Here is a 19,557-nt window from a genome sequence, read left to right on the forward strand (position 1 = left end):
TCCCACAAGGCAACACTGAAGCTCCTGACGCAATCGACCCCTTTGACGCTGAAACTGGGGGCCACCTAATCCCTGCACGTTCCATGAGACGATCCTCATGGGGAGCGAGAGAGAACAGATGCTGCCACAGCACCTAAACGTGCTATCTTCGAGGCTGGCTTGGATGGGGAGTAATCCGCATCCGAGCGTCCTCTATATAGGCGTGACTGCAACGAGTGCTTGGCCCAAGCCCAAGTAGATCAAGCCGTACGTAAAGCAACCTCCTCTGTCCAAGAGTCCTCACGAATGTGTACATAGCATGGCAAGCACTGCGTATCAGCAAAGAAGTGAACCACAATGTGTCTACATCCTGCTGTATCTAGAGGGGTCACCGCAAACTTGGCCAATGGCCACAAAGTCTGAAGCATGTATGACTCCCAGGTCTCCCATGTGGTGAGAGAACTCTAGGACCTGTGTATGCAACCACTCCAATACTGAGTCGAGAGTCCACTCACTCTGGTCCCTGCCGCAAAGGGGAAAAGAGAAGCCAACCGCCGAGTCCAGGGCCTCTATTCCCCTAGCTGCAAGGAACAGAATATGAACCCTGAAGCAGGCTGCCTCATGGTCTGCTGAGGGGTCGTCGAGAAAACGAGTAAAGTCGTAGTCAAAGAAGTCCCATCGGCGCCAAATGTCGAAGCTCATCAGACCACGAGGGACTGCTGCAAAGGGAGACGTCTGTACCTGTAGAGGGGGTCGCAAGAAAGGCTGTCCCTCTCTCGCCAAGCGACTCGTGGCAAAGGCGCTACCAAGAGATCTCCTGGCAGCCGGAGATGGGCCTGCCCCTTGGGTCGATTGTGGAACTGGAGCGAGAGGGGGGGGGTAGGAGTAGGGGGGAGTGGGGGGGAGTGGGGGAGAAGAGGGGCGAGGGGGAGCGGCAGAGGTAGAGGGGCGAGGGGGAGAAGCGACGGGAGCAGGAGGCGGGGGGGGGGGGGGGGGGGGGGGGGGGGGGGGTGATGAGGAGGGGGGGAACTCGGGGGGAGGGGGGGCTGTCGAGGGTGAAGCCGAGGTGGGGGCTGGGGCAGGGACCTCGTCCTGCTAAAGAGGACCAAATCGGTTTCCCGTGGGAACCCACTGCTGTTGGGCAGGCCCATCTGTCGACAAATAAAGCACTGATTCCGGAGGCCCAAATACTCCACGCTCTATCTAAACCAACCCCCACTCACTCAAGGAAGAAGGATGACCTTCGGGAGAGTGTGAGTATCCCTAACCAGAACGCGAACTGAGGAAATGCCGGCCGCCTTGGCAGCTACTGAGGCTGTCGGGCGAGGTGTCTCCAGGACAATCCCAATCACTGAGCCCATCCTGCATAAAAGTGGTAGGTACTCCCGTCGCAAACCAAGAAAGCAGACGGAGATGGGAATGTGTACCTCCTCTACCAAAACATCTGAAGCAGGGTCAAAACCATGTCTCCACTGTCGAAAGTGGGCTCGAACTGCTCGGATGGTCAAAGGGCTCATGGCGATGACCTTGTACGCCATCTCGGAGGTCTCAAACTCGATCTGGTAGTAGCCTCATCCGAGGATTTGAACATCCAAGATCTTGCCCACCTCTACGAGAAGGCGTGCTTGGAGAAGATCACGCTGCTCTCCTCTGCTAGGTCTAGTGCCGAGAATCTTGCAGATGACAGAAATCTCCTGCAGGCGCTCTACCTCTACGGCTAGGCTCGCTTGCCCTGTCGGTGAAAGAGCAAGTCGAATGGTGGGCTCAGCGGGGTCGGGGGAGGGGACTTCATTGGAGTTCCTCTGTGGCGGAGCATGACCTCCATCTGCATCTGCTCTTGTGAAGAGAAGGCGGAGAAACTTCGATGAAGAGGGAAACTCCGCGAGACCGAGCACGTCAAGGATGTTGGCGAGGCCCGACAAGCAGGAGAGGTTGAAAATAAAATAAAATGGAGCGAGGGGGGAAATGGCTAAAGGTAATATGCCAGAAGGCGAGCGCGGCAAAGGGGGCGGCAGGCGAAAAGGGTTGCGGCCGGGGGGGGGAGGGACAGCGGGCGAGCAACGGGACGAGCAGGAAGAGGGGGGGCTGGCGACGGACAACGGGAAAGGGGTGGGCAGTGGACGTGGCTAGCGAAAGCGGGCAGGCAACGGGTGTGGCGGCGGGCTGGGAGATCGGTCAAGGGGGTGGGCAGGGGGGCAACGCGCGAGAGGGCAGGCAACGGGGCGGGGGGCAGCGATGGCGAAAGGGGGTGGGGGTGCGAGCATGTAAGGTGCAGCGGAATGAATGTTAAACTTTGCTCAAGATGAGTGCTCCGAACTGTGCTCAAGGTTCCTTTTGTTCTTATGGAAGGGAGAGCCTTCCATTCTTAATGAGAGAGTGCAATGATCACTAACAAAGTGAATGGACACTGTGCATGAAAGTGTGTGAGACTGAGAGATAGAGAGAGAAGAGAATACGACACTAGAGACGTTGTAAAACCCTCCTCCGAAGGCCCCACTCTCGTTGGCGAGAGTGGTCTACGATTGATTGCACAAACTGGTACAAAGTGAATGCATGTGATTGTGCAAGTCTAGGCTAGATCGATGACGACGACGGGGATGGCGAGACTGATCTAAGGGCTGAAAACTGATGCTTTTTATCTGCTGTCCAAAAACGCAATTGGCTGAAATATGTCGCAGATTTGTTGCTGTCCCAAAGACGCTAATGGCTGCAAATGACCGGAACCAAAAACGCTGATGTGGCTGGGTCTTTGATGGCTGAAATCTGTTGTTCCTTTAGGTGGTCAAAGGCTGAAATCTGCTGGTTCCTTATCTGCTGAAAACGCCATGCAAAGAGGGGGCGATTGTGGTTTTGAAAACGCGATTGTGGTTCTGATCAGATGGTCATGCTGTGTGCAACCAGAGGATATGCATCTAATCTAAGTGTCTGGGCATGCACTGTCTGCGAATAGACTCACAAAAGTGCCAAAACACTTCTAAATCTAGACTAACTGGACTGACTAAACCCTTGTCGTGTTGTAGCTTGTCCACGGACACATAGGGTTGGATGTGTCACGTGACAGAGCAGCAGCAACGAGCGCTCCTTTCACTCTCTTTGGACCTACATCGTGCTTATGAGTGTCTTGTTGCGAAGAATCTGCAACACGCTGGGAGGTTCTGCAAATCCAAAAACGCTAGGCTGATTTGGAGTTCTGCTGCGGAAAACTACTAACGCTAGGGAGTATGTTGTGTCTTGCTGTGGATCTGCTGATCTGCAAAGCAAAAACGCCAAAGGCTGATCTTGTCCAAAAACGCTAGGCCTTGCCAGAGCAAAAACGCTAGGTTTGCTGATGGAGTGAGTCTTGCTGAGAAGTTGCCTGTTGAGGAAAGGTGCTCATGTGTCAGAAAGTGCTAGCGCTAGGTTTCTTATATACAAACTTAGTAAATTTGCCTACCTAGTTTCCAACAAAAGTCACTTAAAAATAATAAGTGAAAAATGTCAAAAATAGGGAAAATAGGTCTATGCACTGTAAAAATGCTCCTGATGGGTTCTGATGGAAATCTAATGGTCACGTTGTGTGCAACCAGAGGATATGCATCTAATCTAAGTGTCTGGACATGCATGGTCTGCGAACAGACTCACAAAAGTGCCAGATCACTTCCTATTCTAGACTGACTTGATTGAACTGAACCCTGGTCATGTTGTAGCTTGTCCACGGACACATAGGGTTGGATGTGTCACGTGACACCAAGATCAAAAGGGCCGCATCGTTTTTAAAGGGAAATGCTCGAACATAATGGTCCACTCTTCTTCTTAGGAAAGAAGCCCCCGTTAAGTAGTTGAAGTTCAAACGGCACTTTATTTCTTCTTGGTTGACTCAGGAGTACGAACGAGATGTGAGAACCACTTGGAACCATCTTCGGATGACCAAGCATGATACTTTGGACACATATTGCAAGAGGTTTTGGGATTCCTTTCTACCGACCTCTTCGTTTAAGAAGGCCACTTTTAAAGAACAGATTGAGAGGTTTTGTTGCGGACTCCCTACAGAGATCCAAAGATTACTGCCTTGAACAAAAGTCTGAGTCTATACAACTATTAATGGGACATGAGAAACGGGGATCCTCGACACATTCAGGGAATTTGACCTACCCCACAGATGTTGACTCAGAGGACCAGACAGACTTCGACCAATGAAAATAGAAAGAAAAAGAATCCCCAAAAAAAGAAAGATGCACGACCTCGATTGACTACTGAAGAGAGAGATATCTCAAAGAGGGGAAGTGTTTTGGTTGCGAGGAACAAGGGCACAACTCCGCAAGGTGCCCCAAAAAGGCACAACGAGGACAAACTATAGACATGCCAGAGAGTTCTAGAGCAGCAGAGGAACGTGGCAAAAAAGGCAAGATGAAAGCAGGATTGGTACCGGATTGTATGGGAACCAACCAAAGCAGATGGATGAAAGTACAGAACTTTGTTGCGCATGGGACAAAGTGAAAGATCAAGAAAGTGGTTGAAATTCAAAAAGCTCTTTATTTCTTCTTGGTTGACTCGAGAGTACGAACGAGATATACGAACCGCTTGGAATCGCCTTCTGATAACCAAGGGAGATTCTTTGGACGCTTATTGCAAGAGATTTTGGAACTCTTTTCTACCAACCTCTTCATTTAAGAAGGTCTCTTTTGAGGAACAGATTGAGTGGTTTTGTTGCGGCAGTGACTGAGTCGTCTTTGTGCAAGTACTAGATTTGTGGTGTCTAGTGCATCGGTACTTAAGAGTCAGTGTCTACTGAATTGGTTTATGACCTCTATCTATTTTTGCAAACATAATCAAGGGCGATTACAATTCTTTCAAGAGGGGGGTATAGTCCAAAAGGGAATAGTCCCAAAGTAATAAGTTGTTCCAACTTATTGTCACATGACACATCCAACCCTATGTGTCCGTGAACAAGCTACAGCATGATCACGGTTCAGTCAGTCCAGTCAGTCTAGATTAGAAGTGATCTGGCACTTTTGTGAGTCTATTCGTAGACCGTGCATGCCCACTCACTTAGCATAGATGCATATCCTCCGGTTGCACACAGCATGATCCCATCAGAATCCATCAGATTCCATCAGGGGAATTTTTTAGTGATTTTAGCCTATTTTTTCTATTTTTGACATTTTTCACTTATTAATTTAAGTGACTTCCCAACAAAAGTAGGTAGGGCAATTTTGCTAAGTTTCTATATAAGCAAACCCAAGTTAGCACTCAATGGTAGAAGAGGCAACAGGAGCACCTTGCTCAACACGCAACTTCTCAACAGAACCCAAGGACTTCTAGCGTTTTTGCTTCACAACAGCTTGGCTAGCGTTTTTGGACAAGACCACCGCAGATCAGCCAACGTTTTGCTCTTGCAGATCCCTGGCGCCAAGACCACAGCAGATCAGCCTAGCGTTTTTGCATTTGTAGAACCACGGCGACAGAAACACCAATTTCAGCCCCTAGCGTTTTTTATTTGCAACACCACCTCACCGTTTTTGCAGATCATCGCGATGGAAAGTCAAGTACCATCAGCAATTTCAGTTTTCAGCAGTTAGACATCGCAGACCAAGTCTCGAACCTCGCAGATCTCACCTTCCCGCAGCAGTTCCTCGTTGTACGGTCAGTTTCCACCAGGTTTAAAGTTTCAGCCCGGAAAACGTAGATTTCAGCATCTGCGTTTTCAACGCGTCGTCGTCGTCATCGACATCGTCACCGACATAGAGTCAGAATTCAGCAGATAGGAGATTTGCAGATTTCGGCCCATAGCGTTTTTGGACAGCAGTAGAAAGATTGCAGATTTCGGCCCTTAGGTCGACTTCGTCATCATCGACATAGCCTAGACTTGCATCAATCACTTGCATTCATTTGTACCAGATTGTGCAATCATAAGTAGACCACTCTTGCTGACGAGAGTGGGGCCTTCGGAGGAGGGTTTTACAACGTCTCTGGTGTCATATCTCTTTTCTCTCTTTCTCTCAGTCTCATACACTTGCACGCACAATATCCATTCACTTTATTTGTGATCATAGCATTCCCTCATTAAGAACGGAAGGCTCTCCCTTCCATAAGAACAAAAGGAACCTCGAGCACAGTTCGGAGCACTCATCTTGAGCAAAGCGCAAACATTCATTCTGTTGCACCTAACATTGGTACCAGAGCTTTGGCAGTGTTCTGTATCACTCAAGGAAAGAACCACAAGAATCACAAGAATTTTTTTGCTTGTTGCGGTCGCACGAACCCAAGTTCGCTTGGGCGTGTCGATTCCTAATCGTGTTTTTGAAGAGTGACAAGAATCCCAAGAAAGAAGGGCTTGTCCAGCCTCCCCTTGTCTCTTTTCACTCATTGAGAGCGGACCGTGCACTTAGCGGCCGGCCAATCGACGTGAGGTGGGAAAAAGCAACCTTGGTGTGAGCGCAAGGCCGCCAAGGGGTACGCCCGCGGATAGGAGTAGAACTCGGGTGAAGAGAAGATCCTTCTCAAATGCGGTTTGCAAGCGAAAGAAAACCTCAAGAACCTCAAGAACTCAAGACCTGCAAGAACCCAAGTTTCTCGTGAACTTAAGAACCCAAGACCCCCAAGAACCCAAGTTCCTCGTGAACTTAAGAACCCAAGACCCCAAGAACCACAAGAACCCACGACTTCAGTGGATGGTCATCACTCGAAGCAGAATGGATACTTCACTTGGAGGTGATGAGCATGAGAGAGGCGAAGAAGAATTTTCTCCACCAGGAGGTTTTTCTGACCCTCCCCCTTCCCCATCTATGATAAAGATTACACTAACTCCTATGGAGGAGTTGAAGCAGTTGTTTAAGGAAAGACAGTTAGACCACGAAGAAAGAAAAGCAGAAAGAAAGGCCTACGAAGAACGAAGGGCAGCCATAGATCGTGACTACAAAGAAGGAATGGCAGCCATAGAGCGTCAGTACGACTTGGAAGAAAAGGAAAGTGAAGCCAAATTTGATCGAGAGAACAAAGCAAGACAAGCAGAATTTGATCGCGAGAACAAAGCCCTCACAGATGCAGGCACAGATGCAAGAAATTTGGGGAAAGCCCTCAAAGATGCAAGCACAGATGCAAGAAATTTGGGGAAAGGAGACTCTCTCAGTCTCTTCTTCTCCCAAGCATGACACACAGGAGTTGCATGATTGTAAAAAGCATGATGATTTGGATGCCAATGACAAGCATGATGATCTGCATGATCAAGATGTGATTTCTCACAAGCATGATGATTTGCATGATCAAGATGTGATTTCTCACAAGCATGATGAGTTGCATGAAATGATGTGATTGTTCACAAGGATGATGAGTTAGTGGATGCTTTTTCTAGCGAAGCTAACCTCGTTGTAGATTCGATCAATCACGAAGAACCGATCTTGGCTTTCGAGTCGAGGTCCAAAGAACCCCCACAGGACGATTCGATCATTCAGGAAGAACCGATCTTGGCTCTCGAGCCTAGGTCCAAAGAACATTCACAGGAAGTATTATGTGTTCACATGATTGATATGCACGCATTGTTCGAGTGTTTCCTTCGTGATCGTTTCTTGTATTTTCGTCAGCATCGTTATGTGATCCCTTTTCCTAGGCATGACATATTGTATGCTGAGCACGTTTCTCTCATGGATGAGCACGAATGTATGCGGATTTTTCATGAAAATCTGAAAAGTATGTATGTAAGGAAGTCACATTCCATGTCTCTTCCTTGGCATGACACAGTTTTCGAACGAGCACATGAACGTATGAGCACCAAGCATGGGCATTTCCGTTGTGAATTGCCACAGTTGATTGCTCTAGATCATAAGAGAAATATTCGATCTCATTGTTTGCATGTGTTTGATGAACGGTTTGTTACTCCGTCTCTATGTTCATCTACATTGCATGCACAATCTTTGAGGAAGACAAGATTTTTTCCATTCACTTTACATGGAATGGGTATGTTCATGTTTTTGTGTTGGAAATGGTTTCAAAACTTTTCAGCCATGGAGATTCTTGAAGAAGAAAGAAGCTTGATTCTCGACAAAGTTGAAGCATCGAAGGAGCCACAGAAGACTTTGTGTCGCTTTCGGCGCGGCCCAAAGAAGCAAGCGTTGCAGACCTTTATGAAGTTCAAGTACCGCACGACCCACACATCAGAGTGGGCCAACGAAGAGTCCCTTCCAGGAATCCGGATGCTATTGGCGATCTCCCTCGACGCCATACAGTTCGGTACCAGTACCTCACTTTGAAAAGGAGGGGATGTCACGTGACACATCCAACCCTATGTGTCCATGGACAAGCTACAGCATGATCAGGGTTCAGTCAGTCTAGATTACAAGTGATCTGGCACTTTTGTGAGTCTATTCGTAGACCGTGCATGCCCAGTCACTTAGCATAGATGCATATCCTCTGGTTGCACACAGCATGATCCCATCAGAATCCATTAGATTCCATCATGGGAATTTTCCAGTGATTTCAGCCTATTTTCCCTATTTTTGACATTTTTCACTTATTAATTTAAGTGACTTCCCAACAAAAGTAGGTAGGGCAATTTTGCTAAGTTTCTATATAAGCAAACCCAAGTTAGAACTCAATGGCAGAAGAGGCAGCAGGAGCACCTTGCTCAACACGCAACTTCTCAGTAGAACCCAAGGACTTCTAGCGTTTTTGCTTCACAACAGCTTGGCTAGCGTTTTTGGACAAGAACACCGCAGATCAGCCAGCATTTTGCTCTTGCAAATCCCTGGCGACAAGACCACAACAGATCAGCCTAGCGTTTTTGCATTTGCAGAACCACGGCGACAGAAACACCAATTTCAGCCCCTAGCGTTTTTTATTTGCAGCACCACCTCAGCGTTTTTGCAGATCATCGCGACGGAAAGTCAAGTACCATCAGCGTTTTCAGTTTTCAGCAGTTAGACATCACAGATCAAGTCCCGAACCTCGCAGATCTCACCTTCCCGCAGCAGTTCCTCGCCTTACGGTCAGTTTCCGCCAGGTTTAGAGTTTCAGCCCGGAAAACGCAGATTTCAGCATCTGCATTTTCAGCGCGTCGTCGTCACATCGTCGTCATCGACATCGTCACTGACATAGAGTCAGAATTCAGCAGATAGAAGATTTGCAGATTTCAGCCCATAGCGTTTTCGGACAGCAGTAGAAAGATTGCAGATTTCAGCCCTTAGGTCGACTTCGTCTTCATCGTCGTCATCGTCGACATAGCCTAGACATGCATCAATCACTTGCATTCATTTGTACCAGATTGTGCAATCATAAGTAGACCACTCTCGCCGACGAGAGTGGGGTCTTCAAAGGAGGGTTTTACGTCTCTGGTGTCGTATCTCTTTTCTCTCTTTCTCTGTCTCATACACTTGCACGCACAATATTCATTCACTTTGTTTGTGATCATAGCATTCTCTCATTAAGAACGGAAGGCTCTCCCTTCCATAAGAACAAAAGGAAACTAGAGCACAGTTCGGAGCACTCATCTTGAGCAAAGCACAAACGTTCATTCCGCTGCACCTAACACTAATAGGGTCCCGTCCGATGGGGCCCTAGGGACATAAAAAATTAAAGAAACGCACAGGCGACCTAGGCTATACAGACCCACCGTAAATTGCGTTGGCTGGCTGTACGAACGCCCGCGATACGCGCTAGCTGTGCTGATGTGGCAGCATACGGATTTTCGTAAATTACGCTGGCTCAAATAAGCACCAGCTTTTGGGAGCCACTGCTTTTGAGTTTGAAAGCTTTTCATATAATTGCTTTTCCATGGCCAAGGGCCTTTAAATAAGACCCCCGGCCACTCTCTGGCTCATTTGTGTTGACGAGCCTATGAGCAGAGAGAACCCGTAGGCAACGGTACTTTGCTCAAGCATTAATATAAAAAGAAATACCGAAAGGGGCACCAGTCTCTGGGGCCAATCTCTCTAGGCACGGAACTACGTCGGGCCGTGTCGATTGAAAAAAATTGTGATCAAGTGTTTGAAGTATTTCAAGAGATGTCCTCTCGTGTGCCGTGCCAAATTCTCAGCTTGGGGTCCCCAAATCTGTTACATGTGATATGACTTAAATGTGATGTGATGTGACTGTCGTCTTTGTACAAGTGCTGGATTTGTGTCGTCTAGTGCAACGGTATTACGAGTCAGTGTCTACTGAGCTGGTTTATGCCTTATGACTGATTTTGCAGGCGTAATCGAGGGCGATTACAGTTCTTTCAAGAGGGGGGTATGTCACAAATCAATGACGTGGCAAATTGTACGAGTTGATGGTGTGGCAAAACTATATGGCAGGCCCGCATTTTGCGCTGACAATGTTGACGTGGCAATAGTACGGACTTCTGCGATTTGCGTTGTGCCACGTGGCATGCTGTACAGATTTCCGTAAATCACGTTGGTTGCTTTTGGGCCAGCAGCTTTTGAGTTAGAAGCGTTTCGTGTAAAATTGCTTTTGAGTTTGATGGCCAAGGGCCTTTAGATAAGAACCCAAGGCCCCTCTTTCCCTCAGTGTGTGCTGACGAGCGACTGAGCAGAGAGAGCCTGCGGGAGTTGTAGCTTTGCTCAAGCATTAATATAAAAATAAATACCGAAAGGGGCGCCAAATTTTGGGGCCAATACCTCTGGGCACGGAACTACGTTGGACCGTGTCAACTCTCTAATTAAATGTGTGAAAATTGTGAAGTATTTTAAGTGATTCTCTCGTGTGTCGTGCCCGATTTCTGACTTAGGGTGTCCAAGTCTACGACAAGAGGCCATTGATTCTCCTCCGTCGGGGAGACAGCTGAAAGAAAAGCCTAGTTGGAAACTGTACTCGCAAAAACAGCTAGATGGAGCTCTTGACAAGAAGATGAACCAGATAATGAAAGGCTGGAAGCACTCTCCAGAGGAGAGGAAATCGGTCGATTTCCCCTGTTATTTGGGCCGGAAGTTGAGTTTCGAGGTGGCAAGCAGATCCAAGAAGCATGCTCGTTTCGACGATGGCTCAGATTTTTCTTCGTCTTCAGAGAGTTCCGATAGTTAATCGTCCTCTAGTTCCAAAGAGGATGAGAAAAGGCGGAAGAAGCGGAGAAAAAGCAAGAAAAGTAAATTTCTTTAAAATCTAGAAGGCATTGAAGGCCATCTAGCAGTTTGGAGGAGGAGAGCTCGTCCTCTTCTGAAAGTGAGCAGATGAGCAAGAAGACCAAGGGGCTAAAGGTAGAGGGTCAGGCCGTTAGGTTTGAGACGTTTTCAGTCTACCACGACACCCTTCGAACCCTTGAGTTTGTACAATAGTTTGACGTCGCCTTCTCGGCAGTTGGTTCACGGAACACTCTCACTTAAAATTCCCGAAATGAATCTGTTACATGTGCTCTCATGTGAGTAGCGTTTGAGTGCATGTTTGAGAGACAAAATGACTGCAGCATTTTGGTCTTGTTCTCAAGAGAGATGAGATGGACATGATCGAAACAAAATTTAGTCAATTGAGACATCTGCGAGAGATCAGTGACAGATCTAGATGTGATTGCTAAACATGTAACCGTAGATCATGATTCTCGTCCAAGATCTCGACGGAGGTGTGTGATATGAATATGATTTGAATGTTCAGTGTGAACTAAGTGTGTGATTTGTGAACTGCATGCTATGTGGATGTATTGTCTTGTGGGGATAGTCATGGGCATGGTTTGCTTTATTGAAATGTGAAAGGATATGAACAAGATCTAGTAGATCAAGACATCCGTCACTAACAGATCTGGGATGTCATTGCTAATGGTTACAATGATCAGGATTTGTATCTGAGACCCTCGACACAATGTGATTGATTTGTGACTGATGTCTTTGTAGAAGTGCTGGATTGGTGGAGTTTGGAGTCGATGTCTACTGAACTAGTTTCTGGCTTATGTTGGTTTTGCAGTCATATTCGAGGGTGATTACAATTCTTTAAAGAGGGGGAAATGTCACAAAGTGATGATGTGGCATGACCAACCAGCAGAGAGATGGTCGAGTGGACAAGAGAAACTGAATGGACTAACTTGAAGAACTTATGAAGCACCAGCCGTGGGGCCCGAAACCCTAAAAGACAAAAGCTTGAACCCTAAAAGAGATTTCCGTAAAATGCACTGGCATGCTGACGTGGCAAAACGTACGGATGCTGACGTAGCAGGGCCGTACGGAATTTCCGCAATGCACTAAGGTGCCACGTGGCAGCTGTACGGATTTCCACAAATTACGTTGGCTGCCTTTAAAAGTCTCCAGCGCCAGCTTTTGAGAGCAGATGCTTTTGGGGGAAAGTGCTTTTAAACTGCTTGCTTTTGGGCATCCCTTATAAGAATAAAAGGGCCCTTGGGGCCTCAGTTTGCGGAGCATCTAGAAGCAGAGTCTGAGAGCAGAGGTCCCTCGAGAGTTGTACTTTGCAATGATCCATGATAAAGAAATACCGAAAGGGGCACTGGTCTTTGGGGCCAATGCTTCTGGGCACGGAACTCCGCCGTGCCACGACTCTCACTCTCTCTCTCCCTATTAAAGTTCAGTGATTTCGAAGTTTCTGTACGTGTTGCTATTGATTTCTCGCTTGGGGTGTCCAAGCCTGTTACACTTGTGTTGCTGAGATGATTGCAACTATGTCTCCAGCACACTGGTGAAAATCCCCATGATCCACATCAGACATTATAGATTTGAATTGTACTCAGCAAGAATAACGAAATGTAGTGTCTTTGAGGCAGAATTCTAATGCTTGTAGAGCACAAGTAATCTCGCACAACAAGAAGCACGGACAGGAGCACGACCACCAGCTTCATTTTCACTCAAGGTCAAGGCTGAGGGAAGTGCCAGCAGGCTAGAGTCAGATAGGGTAAGCTTTGGTCAAGGATGGCAACAGTTGTAAAATAGCAAGTGACATAGATTTCACATGAGTAACTACCTTTTGTGAGCATGGCGATGCTCTTCCTGGCTGTTTTGCAAAACTTCTCTGCGAGCCATGCACCAAGAAGTTGTGAAAGGCCTTGGTGCAAGATTGAAAACAGGTTGGCACTTTGTCCTTCTGCTTGGAAGGACGGGAAATTACCAAGTTCCATGTCAACTTTCATTTCTTCATTACCCTGAGAAGCGTCAAAACTTGCAGAGGTTGTTTGATGCAGGTCTAAGTTAACTGTACATGTGCTTTCTTCTCCACTTTTTGCATGGGGCAGGAGCCAGGCCTGTTCTTTTCCTTCTCCACTTGGTGCACGGGGCAGGAAGCAGCCCTTCTTTTCATCATCTCCACTTGTTGCAGGGCAGGAGCAGCCCTGTTCCTCTTCTTCTTGCCCATCTTTTGTGGGCTGTAGGTCACAGTCCTCTGCAACTTGATCGTTGAAAGGCTGTCGGAATGAATCTGCGCATCTGCTGCTCCCAGAAGGCAGCTGGTACGCAAAATCTCCTATAAATTAAAGCCTCCACACAGGGCAGAAAAGCCCGTCCAAAACCATGCTGTACTTGCATGGTGACCTCGCATCTCTCTCAGACACACACTTCTGGCTGTTATGTCATACACACAGAGAGGCAGCCACACCATTTCATTGGTGCCGCTTTGAACATTACAATTGAGCCTTTTATCCTTTAGTTGTGCTCTTTCATATTTCATGTGGACGGCCACTCGACTCAACAGGGATGACGAAGCAAGACTAATTTGATGATTAAATTTATTCAATTGAAACAGAACAACAGCTACTTACAAAGGTTTTAGACAAAAAAAAGGGGCAAAAGAATTGAGGAAAGCTTACTTGACTTGAGTTTTACAAAATTGGAATATCATTAAATACATTAAAGTTTAATGAAGAGTGGTAACTTTAACATACCACAATTTCCTCCAACTCCTCTTTTGCTTCATCCACGCCTGCCACATCTGCAAATGTGATAGCGCCACCTCGATCTTGATCCCTATTTCCATTTGAGTCTTGGCCCTTCTGGTTTCTCAAACGACCAGTTGACCGCTTTCAGCAAGCAAATGCTCTCAAATCAGGACATAAACATCAACAATCTCAAGCACCTGCTGTCAGCAGAACTCTATCTTATTTTACTATCAAAAACAACCGACCAATTCATACCTGTGGAAATTTGATTGGAAAACGTCCAAGAAGACCAGCGATAAGACCAATATATAAAAGGCCTATCTGCAAGTCGCAGGCAAACTCTTAATATGCCATTAACTGTTAACTTGTTTCGGACCAAAATAGCAACTATTCCCAAAAACAATTGTTTGGCCAGGCTTTAAGTGACCCAAAATAATCTCAACACATTACTTGAGAAAGTACATGAACAACCTCAAGAATATCAGCCATTCATCAATCAGCCTAGAAAATCGCTTTCAGTTAGTATTCAGAGTAAAAAGTCACACAACTCCGGATATCCAATCTCTGTGTTTATGTGAGTGCATTGCATTTTATAAGTGTGATTGTGGCTCAATGTTTGCATAAATAAACGCCTCCCTCAGCTATACCATCAGATCTCTTATCACCAAAATTTGTATGATGTGTAATCAGCGTTAGAACATTTTTCTATGCAGACAGGTTTACAGGGTTTTTCCAAAACTTTGCAGGCTTTTTGGAAATTATAACTAAAATATGCCAAATTGCAAATCTTTATCATAGGTAAAAACTAAAACCTAGCACGTGCATTGTAACTATTTACAAGTTTCCTGTAAACGCTAGGTGCATTTTGTGGTGAGAGATGTCCTCAACTGTTGTACTTTGTTCTAGTCTCATGGGCCATTTTGCTTCAAGTATTTGAAATGAAAGACAATTTAACACTTGAAACAAGATACAATGAGACAAAGTTCATCACTCAAATGCAATGGCCCCTCAACTAGGCTCCCCTTCCGATATTTCTTTATGTTAAGCTCTCATGCTGTGTCTACAACTGCCAATGTATAAAGCTCCACTCAACGTAAATCCCGCCACAATTTTCACCACATTTTACGTGCTTCCAAGTTGGCTATTGTCTTACCATATACATGTGGCAGTGATGTGTGTGAACACACTTAGGACCGCCGGGGCATTTTTTCCCTCACTAGGAGGTGGCTCCAATTCAAGACAATCCTCCAAAAGTCGAAGAGACTGAGAAAATCCTTCAACCAGACCAAATAATAAAGTCCGGGAGACTACATCGAAAGTATTTAGTCAAGTTCAAAAATTACACACCTTTAGATGCAAAGTGGATGACTGAGTTCGATCTCAAGGATTACCTAGACATCTTGCACAGTTATGTCGACGCTCTACAATTGAGGTCAACTGTTTAGAACCAAGAGGGATGTAACAATGTCAGTCTTTCGAAGTAATTAATTTATTTAGGAGAAAATAATTATTTAATTAGTTGTGTGCACATCAGAATAGAACTAGCAATTCTAGGACCTCAGGTGTGCCTAAATGCAGGCTAGAGCACCTTAGAGGGACCCTAGCACAAAATACCCTGAAGCCCTACTAATTGGACAATCAAATCTTCAATAAGGGATAAACAATAGCCGCAAAATTTGAGGCTCAGAAAATTATGCGCACCAGTGCGAGCACAGGAATGAGATGGGGTCCTTAGAACAATGATCCTAGGGCCGGAATTATTTTTAATAAGGCCCTAGGATAAGCTAATTAAATTAAGTTTAATTATTTGTGCCCAGACCAAATGGCCGGACAAGTGCGAACAGGTGGTGCAAGAGCAATGCCGGTACGGCATTGTGCCGGGGAGCAGCTGACGTTTTCATAAGTAGCATGCAATGTGCAATTGTGAGTTAATTGCACATTTCATTAATGGTCTACGAACTTTTAAAGTCAAAAGTTGAATGGTTTTTGAGTTATTAAGTGTGCCAATTGGCACACTTACCCATGCAAAGTGACTCTCTCTCTTGCTGTCACAAAGTGATGACGTGGCGGACAGCAGAAACCCTAATTTCTGCCAGAAACCCTAAAATTCCTGCAAACCCTAATTTTTGCCAAAAACCCTAAATTCCGGAAATCGCGGAGGCGGATTATTATTAAAAAAAAATAATAATAATTTTTTTTTGGAAAATGATGAGCGACGCGAATTTTGCTTTTGCTTTTTTTTTATTAAAAAAAAAGAGAAAAGACTCTCTAAGAGAGAGAGAGAACTGATGCTTTTGATTTTAAAAGCTTTTGGGGCTCTGCTTTTGGGCATCCCTTGTAACCTTTAAATTAGTGGTGAGGGCCTCACTTCTCAGAGCATCTGGACGCAGAGTCTGAGAGTGAAACCCTAACCGCTCTCTTGTACTTTGATGATTGATTAATACAAAAAGAAATACCGAAAGGGGCGCCAGTCTTTGGGGCCAATATCTCTAGGCACGGAACTCCGCCGGGCCAGTGCAAATCTATTGTGATCTGTGAATTGTTTTGAAGTGGTTATTTGGTGCTGTCGCGGTTGATTCTTGACTTGGAGTGTCCAAGTTTGTTACAGTGGTATCAGAGCACGGCCGATTTCTCTTCTACGGGAAATCCGATCCCCGAAATTTTTTTTTCCGCGGCACCTATGGCTTCAGGCAATGATCAGTCGACTCCCTCTGCATCTGGAGATGCGGGCTGGGATCACAACGAAGATTCAGACAGAGAGTATGGCCCGCCTCGGCCTACTCAGGCGGAGCAAACAGAGATGGAGCGTCGTCAATTGATTGGCGATGCAACAAAGATGATGCTCAATTTTGCCAAGGACCCGAAGATGGTAAAATATATGAACCAGACCTCTTTGAAAGAGGTACAGATGGAGTGGCAGAGAACCACAACACCACTCCCGAAACCCGCTCTCAAGAAACCTTCTACCTCCAAGAAATATACGGAGAAGGAACTGGAGAACGTGGTTGATGCACGGATTGCTCAGCTTTTCGACGTGCAAAAGAAAGGCAAAAAGCACGGCAAAATGCACGGCAAAAAGCAGAACAAAGGTACTGACTTCCCGGGATATTTGGGTCGTCAGTCGACATTCGACAAAGCAAAGAAACGGAAGAAGCGTGTTCGATTTGAAGGAGTACCCAGTTCTTCTTCTTCTTCTTCTGACAGTTCTTCTAGCTCCTCGGATTAGAGCGAAGAAGACAGAAAAAAAGCAAAAAGCGAAGCAAGACACAGCTTCGGAACGGGCAAGAAAAAGGCAAAGAAGGCTACATCTCGCCCAGAGACTGACAGTTCTACTGAGGACTCGTCTACAGACAGCTCAGATTCCGATGACGAAAAGTTTTATGCGAACAAGAAGAATTTTTACAAAGCCAACCAGTATGACTTTCTCGAAGATAACAGCAAGAAAGTCCGAGAGTTTAAGGAAGGTGGCCACTCGATCAAGTTTGATACTTTTCAGGATACTCAGATGCTTCGAAGGCTTTGTCTCTTATACAGCAGTTTGACATCGCTTTCGCGGGAGGACGCTATTCAAAGCACTCCAAGATTCGGAGAGCTGCCTCTTACTCTGAGGGGAATGCTCGTACTTGGTGGTCCACGCTTCTATTAAGCAAGACTGTGCCAGTTACATGGCTGAAATTCAAGAGGCTTTTTATTTCTTCTTGGTTGACTCAAGAGTTTGAGCGAGATATACGAGCTGCTTGGAACCATCTCCGGATGACCAAGAGCGATACAGTGAATTCTTATTGTGAAAGATTCTGGAGCTCTTTTCTACCCGCCTCTTCATTCAAGAAGATCTCGTTCAGAGAACAAATTGAGCGGTTTACCTTGGGTCTACCTACAGAGATCCGAGATCACTGCTTGGAACAGAAGTCAGCTTCTATTCAGGAGTTGATGAGTCATGCGAAGCGGGGCTTTGCCATTCACTCTGGCAGTCTGACCTACCCCACAGATGAGGCCATGACACAACGAGCCAAACAGACTTCTGGGAATGAAAGTAGAATGAAAAAGAGCAACCCAGAGAAAAAAAAAGGATGCACGACCCAAGCTTACTCCTGAGGAGAGAGCTCGCTTCATCAGAGAGGGGAAGTGCTTTGGATGCGGGAAACATGGACATATTTCCGCAAAGTGCCCTGATAAGGCACAGAAAGAACAGAATGATAAAGACGACGACAGGTCTGAGAGTTCGAGAGCAGCTGAGGAATGTGGCAGAAAAGGCAGATAGAAAAGCAGAACTGGTACCACATGACGTGGGACTTGCACCGAATCAAATGAATGAAAGTACAAACTTTGCCGTTTTTTTTTGGGGCAAAGTGAAGGATCAAGAAGCTCTTTTGAAGGAGCCAAGGCCAACTTCTTTTCACTTGGAATTGGCGGCTCGATTTGGAACTGCGCCCGACAGACTGACGCCACTGGCGGAGGTAGTTCGACTGGCACCCGGATGGGATGTTGCCATTACACCGAGCATTGGCAAACTTCGTTTGCAATGACAGGGGTGTTCAGGGCACGTGAGTGACGTTCTACTCGGGATCCCTTGGTACCACAAGAACTACGCCGTGGTTGACTACCGGGCCGAGAAAGCGACTTTGATAAATGAAGGGCTTAGAGATTGTACTTGATGAACTTCAGTTTTCTTACTCATTCTTTTGGGAGAACTGAACCATGGATAAAAGTTGAATATGTTTTGACCTGAAGAAAAGAACGCCAAGATTTTTTTCTCCACGCTCATGCCGATTGCTTTTGAGAGGGCCTGAAGATCATACCATTGATCTGATATCTGGAAGCACACCACCGAATCGGCCACCTTATTGTGTGAGCCGAGTACAGAATGAAAAGATTATGAACTCAGTGAAAGACCTCTTGGAAAAGGGTCTTGTCCAGCTTAGTACTTCACCGTATTGCTCTCCAGTGTTGTTGATTTTGAAGAAAGACAGATCTTGGAGAATGTGCATCGATTATAGCACTCTCAACGAAATCACCATCAAGAACAGATTTCCGATTCCTAGGATCGATGATATACTCAACAGGTTACAGGGATCCTCGTGCTTTAGCAGGATTGACTTGAAGAGTGGATATCATCAGATCAGGATAGCGCCAGGAGATGTCTACAAGACAGCTTTTCGGACGACTTTTGGGTTATTTGAGTTTTTGGTGATGCCTTTTGGCTTAACCAATGCTCCTGCGACATTTAACCGGATGATGGACAGGATTTTTCGAGAGTACAGGCTATTTGTTGGCACTTTCTTTGACGACATCATTGTTTTCTCGAAGAATGAGGCAGAACACAGAGATCATCTGCTTCAAGTCTTTTAGGCATTACGAGATCACACGCTAGTGATTAATGCAAAGAAAAGTGAATTTTTTCCTACCATGGATACACTTTTTGGGACACATTGTGTCAGAAACACAACAGGAGTGCAAATGGACCCGGCCAAGATAGAGACTATCCGTGATTGGCCCGATTTGAGGAATGTCCATGAAGTTAGAAGCTTCTTGGGACTATGTTCATACTACAGGCGGTTCATACGAAAGTTTGCAGAGGTTGCTTCCCCTTTGCATATCTTGACACAGAAAGGAGTACCTTTTTCGTGGGGACCCACAGAGGTGACTGCCTTTCGGACATTGAAAGAGAAATTGACTACGGGACCTATTTTGACTTTGCCGGACTTGCAGAAGTCATTCGAAGTATATTGTGATGCTTGTGGTCGTAGTCTGGGTGCGGTCTTGATGCAAGAAGGCCATGTCATAGCTTACGAGAGCCGTTTGTT

At 46.1% G+C, this 19,557-nt stretch overlaps 1 protein-coding gene across 2 annotated transcripts in view; it reads right to left on the reverse strand.

Annotated features, from left to right (window-relative positions):
• Positions 1-19,557, reverse strand: part of LOC147422764 (ATP-dependent zinc metalloprotease FTSH 9, chloroplastic-like) — a 64,735-nt gene that overhangs the window by 23,279 nt on the left and 21,899 nt on the right. The window contains exons 2-3 of one of the 2 annotated variants that reach the window (XM_086502483.1): positions 14,009-14,074; positions 13,760-13,867 (exon numbers count right to left, since the gene is read on the reverse strand). In XM_086502483.1, coding sequence (XP_086358609.1) covers positions 13,760-13,867; positions 14,009-14,074 — 174 coding nt within the window. Of the gene's footprint in view, positions 1-13,759; positions 13,895-14,008; positions 14,075-19,557 lie in introns of both variants that reach the window. The other variant, XM_086502482.1, reaches the window with a different exon arrangement.

The sequence above is a fragment of the Adiantum capillus-veneris genome, chromosome 27, assembly GCF_014529385.1.
Source record: "Adiantum capillus-veneris isolate H3 chromosome 27, ASM1452938v2, whole genome shotgun sequence".
Lineage (NCBI taxonomy): Eukaryota > Viridiplantae > Streptophyta > Polypodiopsida > Polypodiales > Pteridaceae > Adiantum > Adiantum capillus-veneris.